This window comes from Corylus avellana, chromosome 9 (assembly GCF_965113065.1).
Source record: "Corylus avellana chromosome 9, dhCorAvel1.hap1.2, whole genome shotgun sequence".
Taxonomy (NCBI): Eukaryota; Viridiplantae; Streptophyta; class Magnoliopsida; order Fagales; family Betulaceae; genus Corylus; species Corylus avellana.
The window spans coordinates 16,958,632-16,970,769 of NC_142498.1; the positions used below are offsets into that span (position 1 = coordinate 16,958,632).

Here is a 12,138-nt window from a genome sequence, read left to right on the forward strand (position 1 = left end):
TAACAAGCAAAGAAAAATAACACTCAGTATCCCAGTATCGTAAGTAAAAAGACCAAAAGCAGTATAGGTAAAAATGAAGAGAAGGATCATGGCCATAGAAAAAGCTTAGTCTCACAAAATTGAATGAGACAGACATGCATCCGTTGCTTGACAGTGAAGCAAACAACAAACCAGATATAATGCTGTGAAACACCATAGAAACATGGAAACAGGTAACAGTTGAGTACCTAACAAAAGAGAAGTAGCAGTTGCATATATTATTCTCTCAGATCATTAGATCAAGGCAAGCCATGATGTTGCATATTCTGGCTTGTTGGGAAGGGCAATTTTGTAGGGATAAGAGTTATGATTTGAAAAGGTAGTCCTTATCCCTCATGCAGTGTGTTTAAAGCAAGAAAATGTCAAAGTCAGTGAGTGCATTGAACTTCTAATGTCTCAGTTGAAACTTCTTGCAATCTCTCTTTTTTGAATGTTTTTGGACAGTGCATGACCGTATTGTGTCAATGTCTAGGATAGTGCTTTTTTCTTGCCTTAAAACGTAACAAAGATTTATAACAAGCACAAGATTTGTTGTATTCCCTCGGATTGATAAAAATGGTGAGGATCGTAGCTGGTGAATCCCTTCAAAGGAGGAAGTTTGAGGTAAAATCATTTTTTCATGAGTTAACTACTTCGGGGGTTCAGCTTTTCCTTGGAAGAGACTGAAGAGTATTTGAAGAGTCAATGTTCCTTTGAAAGTCGGCTTCTTTGTGTGGACAATGACTCTAGAAAGATTCTGACTTTGGATAACCTATGGAAGAGAAATGTAATAGCAGTGGACTAGTGTTCCATGTGCAAAAGGAGCGGGGAATCCATAGATCAACATGAAGTGGCAAGATAATTATGGAATGTAATTTTTAACCTTTTCAAGGTAGAATGTGCCATGCCTAGAAGGGTGATAGAATTGTTAGATTGTTGGCAAGGTCAGGTGAGAAGTCGTTCAATTTTGACCCCTTGGGGGATGTCCCCTTTGTGCTTAATGTAGAGCATACGGAGAGAGCGGAATTTTTCATGTTTTGAAGATCATGAGAGGTTGATGGATTGCTCAAGACAATTCGCTTTATATATGGACAGGGGCGTATAATATCTCACAATTTTCTAATTTTTCTGAATTTGTCGACTTGTGTTCTTCTTTTAATTATTAATGGGGGTTATCTATTGTGTAATAGGGTTGTGCCCCTCGATGCTTATTAATGACATGCATTACTTATTAAAAACAAAGAAGAGCACAAGAATAAGTCACGCATACAGGAAGTATGCACGACTCCTCCTATAAGTTTAAATCCAGAATATAGGAGGAAATCTTGAAAAAGAAGGATCCTAGAACTAAAAACATTAGGGACGTTACCTCTAAATTTACTTATCAAAAAAACATTAGGGACGTCTGGTTAAGCTCAAAACCATTAAACATCCTATTATTATGTTCTCGCTACAAAATCCACATTAAGACATTCCAGATCGAAAGGCCCTATTCCATTGCTCACATTGCAGCGAAACTGACTTTTCAAACAAGGAAGCACGATTGCAACTATACTAGGCATCACCCAACCCATACAATGAAGTTACAAATGGTCCACCAAATTACCACTCCCCTTACAAATCAGCACCAATCTACAGTCATTCATCCTCTTTTCATAGGATTATAAATCATTAACCAAAAGACAAAAGAAAAAAGACGTTTTCTAAGGAACTTATACACACGAAGTGCTCTTCCAAGAACATCCCGCACATTGGCTCATAATAAGACCAAACATTTTTTTATTTTTTTGATAACTAATGTTTATATATCAAAAACGCAGAGGGGCGCAACCCTAGTACACAGGGAGTATACAAGAGAAACGCCTAACTAGGAGAAGACCAAACATAAAATCTACCATTCTTCATCATTATCCACCAGATCATATCCCCTTCCCTAACCTAATGGAAACTAGAGCATCATAAATCAAACAGAATAAACTGACTCTACTTTCCAATCTTGAACTGCATGTGCATAGCTGACACTCAAATGCCACATTCCCTCTGCAACACACCCATATAAGAAGCTGCATCACCTCTCAGCTGGAAAAAAAGTTAGGAAACTATCCTTCAGAGCTGTGTCACAGCACCAAATATGACACCAAAATTGAAATTTCTTATCATCCCCAACCACAAAATTAACAAACATTGAACATGAATCCTAACCTCAACTTAATACTCTTCCACAACCTCAATCCATGGCCCCAGTCCTCACCATATTTCATACCAATAGCACACCTCCGCAAGTGATTTTGTTCATCACCAAAACACCACACCCACTTTCCCTAGAAACTTGATTAGAAGTGGCCAGTTATCAAACACCTACATCTCTAGACTGAACTGGGGCACACCATATGCCAATCAAACAGTGATTTTGTTCATATCCCAACCCTCCCACAAAGAATCCCTTCATAATTATCACAATAAATTAGCTTCCGGAACAGGAATGGTAAACAGAAACATGAAATAAGTAGGTAAGCTAGAAAATATACTCTTAATCCAGCAATGCTTCCACCTTTTGTCATATACAGTTTCTTCCACCTAGGATAGTGCATCCTTGTGAATTTATAAATAATATTCGAAACTTCGTAAAAAATGAAACAATTACAATTTAAAAAAGAGAGAGAGAGAGAGAGAGAGAGAGAGTCATCATTCACCAAATTTATTTAAACTAAATAAGAAACACGTCAACCCACCACAAAAAAGTGTTTCAAAAATGCATGCATATATACATGACTATAGGGAAGAATTTAGTAATATGATGAATAATTTGCAATTTAACTGGTTCTAATACAAATATGCAAGCGAAGACCCAAATTCTGGACCTGAGGTTGTAGGAATAAAAAGGAGAAATGAGAGACATAGAAAGGGCAGCGGGAGTATAAAAGAGTTGACATATCATGCTGAATGACAAAAAAACCTAAATACAGTGTGTTCAGAACATCCGCTAAATGTTCAAAAAGAAATATGGCACATAGGCATTCAGACAGAAAATATACATCTTAATTAAAAGTGTAGAGAGAACATACTATTTTGCATCATAAATGACTGCATCAGCATAAAAAAGAAGAGCGTCTTCGACAACTCAAAATCATCACAACTCTTGATGAGCCAAGCCATATATTTTTCAGGGTGCATCAAAAAAGTGTCTGCCAAACTAGTAACTGTCTTCATGTTAATTGAAGAAATATTTCCAGGTTGGAATGTCTGCACTTCAAAAGCAACTTCGTAAGAGCTAGCTATTGAACTTTCCTAAATATGGGAGAAGAAATAAATTAGAAGGCAAAACAAGAAAGTAGTAAACCAACATAAAAATGTCAGATCGGCATGGATCAGAAAAATTATATGTCTGGGAAGTCAATTAGATTCCATGAGGATGTCTCAGGGATCCAAAATTATATTAGCCCTGAATAAGTCCCAGCCTTTGGTTCACAAATAAGAAATTTTCATTTGGAGAACAAACACAATTTAAAAGCAGAGATAGCAAATACGTCAAAGTAAAATAGTGACCAATACACATTCCTTGATATATGCATAACCAGGGCTAGGCAAATTTTTTGGGAGACGTGGCCCAAGCAAAGTGAAGAAATAAAATATTCAAATTGAATGCATGTAGATAAGAAATGTTGTTATGCATACTTTGTCAGAATTTAAAGTAACATTATTATAAAACTGACTGCTAAATCATCGGACACTACCATATAATCACATTTTATGGGTCAAACTAGGCATCTCGTCAAGGTTCACTGTAAAAAAACACTGAAATTAAATTATCTGTCCTTAATTCATTAAGGCATTGGCAATTTATAATCTCCACCAACAATATAAAGGCCAACGGTTTACTTAGACTTCCTGAAAACATTTAATTTTTCATTAGATTGATTACAAATAAACTGATCTCTGACAAAGTTGACCATTGTCACAACATATTGCTGCTCCTTGCTCGTAGCTTTCTGTAGCTCTATCAGTAATAATGTAGTCCATTTCCAGAAAAAATAGTAAGCCAGAATGTGATATCTGGTAGTGTTACTCGTCATTCAAGAATTAAAAACACCAAGCCTGTGTTTAAAAACCTCTAAGGAAACAAGATTGGAAGGCAAGAGTTCTTTGTTCAATAGGTCCATGCAACATTGTGATATCATAGTTATAATCATCCACATAAATTAAATAACATCGCCTACAATATAGTATTGGAATGGTAATGAAGCAGGTGACAAAAGAATTTGCAGAAGGTTATGCAGGACTCTTCTCCTGATTGCAAATTGGCATGTCAAAGACTTTTAGACACAACCATTGAATTCAATACCTATTATGATTCTGAAAAGGTGCCTTTATTAATGTAGAACTTCTAAACAAACCAAATTTGTTATGTATCCTTGTTGTGGAAGCTCTAAAACAGCAGCTAGGTATATTACTCCATGTCGTTCATTCACACACACCTTGTAAATTCAATATCACAAATTGGTTCGTTATTTCACTCTTATATTCTTTCATGCAGACAGAATAACACAAATAATATATGATAGAGACACACAGGCAGACGCATATACAGAAACCCCCTCTTGTCTTTTACCCATCACCCTTTGTCTGTTGTAAACACATTCGCACATAAAGAAAGTTAAGTCATATTTTCCCTTATTATAGATATCAAGAGTAATCAGGAGATCAAGATTACCTATCAAGTGCTTCGCACTGGAGCTTCGGCAAAAATAAGGACCAAATTAATATAATGGAGCAAACAGAATATCACAAAGAGATAATTTACCGTTTCTGTGCTGGAGGCACCAACAAGATTCTGGTAAAGTGGCCACTTTACTTCTTTGGCTAATTGCAAAGCCTTAAAATTTAACCCCTGTGTCTGAAGATAGCAATATACGATCAAAAAAGCAAATACCAATCAATTAGAAATATACATTATGAGACGCTTGATTGAAGCCATGATGGAAACATTAGAAAATCAAACATAGATCAAGACAGAACAAAAAACCTTTGGTAGAATTAAGAGCAAAGGAAACAGCATGGCAGAAAATGTCCCCAGATAATCATCATGATGAGGAAAGTTTGGGTTGGCATTCTTGAGGCATGCGACAGCAACTTCAGCAGCTAGGCTAGTTTTATCTGATGAACCTGCAAATGGAAACGGAATGAGAAATAACATGTAGCTTTATGAAGCTAGGCAAAGACTAAGAAATTTAATTTGGTTTCTTTTTTCTTCTTTTAAGTTCCACAGTCTACTAGACACATCCTTAACGAATTTCACTAATTTAAGTAGAGTGAATCCAAAATAAACCAAGATTGCAAACTCCTTGAAGACAATCATCAATAAGAAACTTCTCTGGCTAAAGGACTTCTAATTTGAGAATCTCCTAACATCAATGCTGCCTATCCTTACCATATAGCCCCATTGCTCACAAAAATTTGTGCTTGATAGTGCGGATGCCATAAATTTAAATTATATAATTTGATAAATATATATATTAATAATTAATTGAGATATCACTAAAAGCATAAGGCACCCCATGAACACAAGAAGTATACAAGCGAAGCCACCTAGGTAGTAGGGGCAAAAAGAACAAGAAATCGTAATAACTAATCACTAAAGGAGCAACATAAGCAGTTTTTCAAAGATACTAAGTGTTGATGAATAAAAATTTCAACACCTCCAAAGTCTTCTCACAGTCCTCAAAACACCTATCATTCATTTCCTTCCATAAACACCACAAAAGGCATGTAGGCACCATCTTCCATACTACAGTGCTCCGAGTACTACCGGCATTCCACCAACAAGCAAACAAATTGACTACTCATCTAGGCATAACCCAAGACAATTATATTTGAAGACAAAAAATAAAAGCATAGATTCATTAGGCCCAAAACATGTCTCATTAGGACAAACTTTCTGGCCCAAAAATCCACTAATTTCTTTCTTCACATGGCACAGCTACAACATGAGTTGACTCCCAATACATCCTACACATTGTTGTTCCTTTATCCCTCTATTCTTCTTTTTCGATAAGTAGTAACCAGTCTTATTAAAGGCACAAAAGGAATCACATAACTAGAAAGGGAATTTTAACAGTAACGCTTATCCCTCTATTCTTCAATGCTTCCTTAATCGCTTCTCATATTCCTCCATAGGGAAAATACTATGAAAGTCTAAAGGGAGTATACAAAAGGAATCACATAACTAGAAAGGGAATTTTAACAGTAACGCTTATCCCTCTATTCTTCAATGCTTCCTTAATTGCTTCTCATATTCCTCCATAGGGAAAATACTATGAAAGTCTAAAGGCAAAACAACTTTGGTCATAACAACCAGCGATATCCCTTTGAGAAACAAGAAATGATTTGTCAGCTCCCTAATACTTCATGAAGCTACATTAATGGAAAACTACAGTCTTGATGTTTGACAACCTTCTAAAGCAGAATATAAGGCTACCTTTAATTCAAATTTTGAACCAAGTGTGACAGAGCATACCAGGGATAACATTAAGCCCTCACACAAATAAGAAACGAAATCAGAACCACCCATTCAAACCAACTTGAGTCAAGAATATAAAAAGCCATCCAGCAAAACCAACTAAACTAGCATCAGAATATGATTTACCCCTTTTCAAACCATCAGTTTAGATAAATGTAAGCGGGTGGCAATTAACTATTATGGTACTGAAACCTAAAATTAGAATGCAAAACATTGTTAAATGAATCATGTGGCCTCCATTCTAGCAGAATAAGAGATGCATATTAGTGCATTGGCTGAGATAGTGAAACATATAGAACAAAAGAATTCAAGCCAAAGCATTCACTATATATCATACTCACTTGAAATTAGAATGCCAATACATCTCTTAAGCACGTGATGCAATTCTTTGAGAAGATCAGAGGAACTTATGATATCAGACAATCCATCTACAGATAGAGCTGCCTTAACCACAGTTAGATCATCATCGTGAAGCTGCCGTAATATGGCATCCTTAATAGTTACAAGACTCTGGTCCACAGGAGAAAAAAAATTGAGTCAGTACCAGAAGATTTTGAATCTAGGCTCTAGTTATCTAGAAGAACACTTTGATATATAGACATTATTTCTCATCTCTCAGTATGTGTATATAACACATTTAAAAAAAATCTCATTTTCTGCATGTCCTACATGCACACAGAAACATGTATATATATACATGTCTATTAAACTGAATATTACCTGTGAATCAACAGCCTTGGCTTTCAAAATGCCAGAGTTTAAACCCGAAAGTGTAGCACATCGGACAACAGCCTATACAACATTACAAAAGGAATATAAGACTTGAACGAATATTGCAAGGAAAAAGTAAAGTTTCAACAAAAATAAAGCATAAGCATACGCAAGTAGCAAAAACAACCAATAACAAAATAGACTGCTAATTAAATCACACCTTTGGATGATGTAATGCAAACCAAATGCTTGAATCTGATATACCATGTGACATATCCAAATTTGTATCTAGCACCTTTCCCAGTATCTCAAATGTCGATTCCCCCTTAGATGGTGCTATATTATCCTATTAAAAAAAGGTCAAAGATCAAAGGGTTAGAACTACAATGAGAGAGAGAGAGAGAGAGAGAGAGAGAGAGTTGGAAAAAAAAACCTCAAGGAATTTGCGAACTGCTACAGGTAGTTCAGATGGATAATGCTTATTAACAACCACCAAAATTTTCTTTGCCCACTTTCCTAATTAGAAAGAAAAAAAAAAATCATGCTCAGAAACAGGAGCTAGCCACCAAAAGATACTTGAAGAAAATGAGAAATATTCAGAGAAGTGGCTCTAATGTCACACGGAAAAATAAAATGAAGCTGCACATCTGACGATGAACTCACCAAAAGGACATTTTATTATATAGTAGAAAATATGAGAGGAAACGAAAACAAAAAGAAAAATATTAAACTTGTGATGTAAATGCAAAACAACAAATGAGGTCAAATGTTAATATTATACCAGATTCAGATGCCGCTGAATCGCCAATTTTTTGCGACAATTTCATGCAGGATTTTAGCACCTTACTAACCACATGGAAAACTAAATCTTTCACAGGAACTGTCTCTATTATTGAAACCAAAGCAAGATGGCACAATTCATCAGACGAACTGCAAATGAAATGATCATCAGTTACAAAAGCTGAGTAAGAGAAGTGATGTCAACAAGGACTACATGAAATGATGATCAATTTTCCACCTGCAGTCAACCAGGGCTTCCAAAAGCATGGAAAGGAATCTATCAATATTGAACTCCTTAGACAGTTCCATAAGCATCAAAGCTAAATCCCTACAAATGAGAGCACGATTCTTAGAAAATATATATAAAAAAAAAAAAAAAAAAAAAAGTCAATAAGTTCAGTAATTTCATATCCTCAAACATTTTTTAGGCAGTAAGGACTACCTAATATCCTTCAAAGCCTCCAACGCCTTCTTTGGGAACATATCGACAGATTGCATCTGACAAATTTTATACAAATTAAAGTGAGGCAAAAACAACAAAAAAGACTGCTTCAACAGATTTTTGAGTAATAATAGAAAAGGACTCTGGAATAGAGACATCAAAATTGGCAGATTCCTCCATAAAAGGTACATTAACTTCCTATGGCAAAAAGCATCCAGTTATCATCGTGAAAATATGCAGCGCAATAACTTTATTTATATATAATTAATTCAATCTCATTGAATGCGCGAAGGGGCACACCAGAGTAGAGTAGACAATGAAGTATACAAGAGAGATCCCCTAATAGGAAGAAAAATATGACAAAAAGTCCAATAACTTTGACTAGTGTACTGCTCTCAAATTGTACAAATACTCGGATGACATTAACCCATCTATAGAAAAGTTGAAGAAAATGATTTTTTTTTTTTTTTTTTTTTTCACATAGACAGTAGGCTGGCTTGCTCCTTTAGTGATCAATTTTTCTAATTTTCTCTTTATGTTCTCTTCTTCTTTCTCCCCTACTTAGTCGCTCTCTTGTATACTTCCTGTGTACTTGGGTTGTACCCCTCTGCGCTCTTAATGCATTATTACTTATCAAAAAAAAAATGATTTTTTTTTTTTGTTTTTTTTTGATAAGTAAAGGTTGAAGAAAATGATAAACATGCCTTTTTTTTATATTTGCTGATATTTAAAATTAGAAGAGAAAGGTAGATTACAAAGCATAGACCAAACAACATGTTTTCTTCCTCCAACTTTCCACGTAGTTTCTATTGTTAAGCCTATTATTGCTTAAATTTAGCAACTTAGATATCCTGAGAGGCAATATGACCAGGCTCAACATTGCTTAATTAGAATTTTTAAGGACAAAATAGATACTACACTAATAGTTAGAAAGCTTAAATCGAGTTTTGGCCAATTGTCTATTAATCCAAGCCTTTTAAAAACTGTCTAGTTCAAACACCCAGCAATCATTCAAATGTTTCAGTAATGAAACGCTTGAAGGACTGGTGGATGTTTCATTCAAGTGTTTCATTTGGATATTAGATTTTAGACTCCAATAGAGTGGTTGCTTCTGTTGTATACTTTTTGTGTAGGAGGGCTTTGCCTCTTATTCTAATAAATTATTATTCATCAAAAAATATTTTAAGTGTTTCAGTAATGTACACTGAGGCTCGTACCAATTAATATTTTCCACAGATATTACAACAAAAATATTTTTTGTTAAAACTTCAAGATGATAACTGGAGGATAACTGGATCAAGAGTTTAACAAACATGGTCATCACATTCTCAAACACAAATCAAAATAATATGTCAACAAATAAAACACAATATCATTAATATATCGCAGAAAAGAAAAAGAAATTAAATAGAGGCATTGTTTTAAATCATGCAAATCAAACAGTCTAGGAGTTGAGGGTCTCAAAAAATTTCAGTTCACTACAAATAATTTCTTCAAACCAAGAGGATTCGTTAAATAATTGCTTGAAGACATGACTTTCAGTTCACAGCCTAGGAGTTGAGGGTCTCAAAAAATTTCAGCCACTACAAATAATTTCTTCAAACCAAGAGGATTCGTTAAATAATTGATTGATTAGGCCATAGCCCAAGTAAAAGGTAAATTTTCACAGGATGAAGAAAATCATAATTACTCAGAAAAAAAAAAACAAAAACAAAAACAAAACAAAAAAACAAACAAACAAAGCCCACTCAAAGTTATCACCAACACAAGCACGCAACACAAAAAGTCCCCACGGTCCTCAATCTTTTCCACCACCCTCCTATCCTATATTAACTATATCCCTCCTGAAGCCCCTCGACCCTAAATAATACAAGTCCACATGTTGACATCCCCACAAACTGCGAAAGACATCCCTAGAAATGAACTCCATCTTAGCCAATTTAAGACACCCTATATCCACCTCCAATCACTTAAAAACCTCTGATCCTCAATCTTTTATTCCTTCCATTCAGCTCTCTTACATTCCAGGATAGAATCTTTGGCTTCATTTGGAACCAATGGGACCCCTCCCCTTTCCTTAACCCTTATTAAATTGACCTCCCTTTAGAGCAAGTCCAGCCGTAATAGCGAAACTAGCTACTGAAAATGTACAACTCTCTATTTTATCTACTGCTTTTTCTATACACGCTCAACAGATTTTCTATCCTATTTTTTAGGTGACTTTAAATATTATTTCTCATTTTTTTTAATTATATTTTTGCCAACACTTAATCAAAGGAAAAAACAATAAACAAAGAAGTAACCATTTGATGTGAATATTTAATTCCTCTAGTGTGCTACAGTGAATAGCACCAAATTGCTATTCACTGTAGCAATGAATGTATTGTAGCTAATATGGAGCTACTCTATTGGAGGTTTAAAAAGGGCAATATTAGCATAGAGCTAATATTGCCCTTTTACCTAGTCTGTTGGAATTGCTTTTAGGTTATAACTAATGGAACATCCAATCTCTTAAGCTCTGGGTTTCCTTTGTTAGCTAACGTAGAACAAATTTTTTTTATGAACTAGAACCCCCTCCAAGATAGGGCCACTTTGTGTACCCACTTCTATCAGGTAAATTTAGGGTTTGCAATTTTTTATACGACCCGCAAACCCAACATAAAATTAGAGAGTTAGGGTTTGGCATAAACAAGTTTTTTTTTTTATAAGTAATAATGCATTAAGAGCGCAGAGGGGCGCAACCCTAGTACACAGGAAGTATACAAGAGAGCGACTAAGTAGGGGAGAAAGAAGAAGAGAACATAAAGAGAAAATCAGAAAAATCAATCACTAAAGGAGCAAGCCATCCTGCTGTCCATGTGAATAAGGTGTACAAAAAGAAGTGAATAAGATCCTCTAGGTTCCTTGACAAATCCTCAAAACATCTCGCATTCCTTTCCTTCCAAAGACACCATAGGAGACACAAGGGAGCCATCTTCCAAACCACAGCACTACTAGTTCTACCTCCCGCCCACCAACTGGCAAACATCTCCATGACGCTTCTAGGCATAACCCAACACAAGTTAAAGCGAGAAAAGATGACCTCCCACAACTTGCGCGCGACCCCACAATGAAGGAAGAGATGATCCACAGACTCCCCATCCGCCTCACACATACAGCAACGATTAATCACAACAATACCTCTCTTCCGAACATTATCCAGTGTGAGAGATTTCCCAAGAGCGGCCGACCAAGCAAAAAACGCCACTCGCAAAGGAGCCTTAGTACGCCAAATCCTTCTCCAAGGGAACTGGTTAGGCTCCTTAAAGGCAAGCCTCCTATAGAAAGTGCGGACCTCAAACTTCCCTTTACTTGAAGGAATCCACCACATACGGTCAACCCCTTCCCCCCGGATCGGAGACGAATACAAGAGCGAGAAGAAAGAGGCTAAGGCCATCTCCTCCCAATCATGGATACTACGGGTAAAAGTAACGTTCCAGTGCACCATCCCATTTACACACTCCCGGATATCCGCAATGGAGGCATCCTTGTTGCGGGCTATATTAAAAAGGCCCGGAAAAACATCTTTGAGAGGCGTCTCGCCGCACCAACAATCCTCCCAAAATTTGACCTTCCCCCCCAAACCGGGAACTAATCTGAAGTGGCACTGAAACGACCTCCAAACCCCACA

At 36.0% G+C, this 12,138-nt stretch overlaps 1 protein-coding gene across 1 annotated transcript in view; it reads right to left on the bottom strand.

Annotated features, from left to right (window-relative positions):
* The window catches only part of LOC132191150 (ARM repeat superfamily protein), a 33,881-nt gene that overhangs the window by 16,309 nt on the left and 5,434 nt on the right, over positions 1-12,138 (bottom strand). Inside the window, exons 7-16 of the mRNA XM_059606171.2 lie at positions 8,469-8,524; positions 8,265-8,354; positions 8,028-8,176; positions 7,680-7,762; positions 7,467-7,592; positions 7,256-7,327; positions 6,877-7,045; positions 5,042-5,181; positions 4,820-4,912; positions 3,084-3,261 (exon numbers count right to left, since the gene is read on the bottom strand). Of these exons, the coding sequence (XP_059462154.2) occupies positions 3,084-3,261; positions 4,820-4,912; positions 5,042-5,181; positions 6,877-7,045; positions 7,256-7,327; positions 7,467-7,592; positions 7,680-7,762; positions 8,028-8,176; positions 8,265-8,354; positions 8,469-8,524 (1,156 nt within the window). The remainder of the gene's footprint in view (positions 1-3,083; positions 3,262-4,819; positions 4,913-5,041; positions 5,182-6,876; positions 7,046-7,255; positions 7,328-7,466; positions 7,593-7,679; positions 7,763-8,027; positions 8,177-8,264; positions 8,355-8,468; positions 8,525-12,138) is intronic.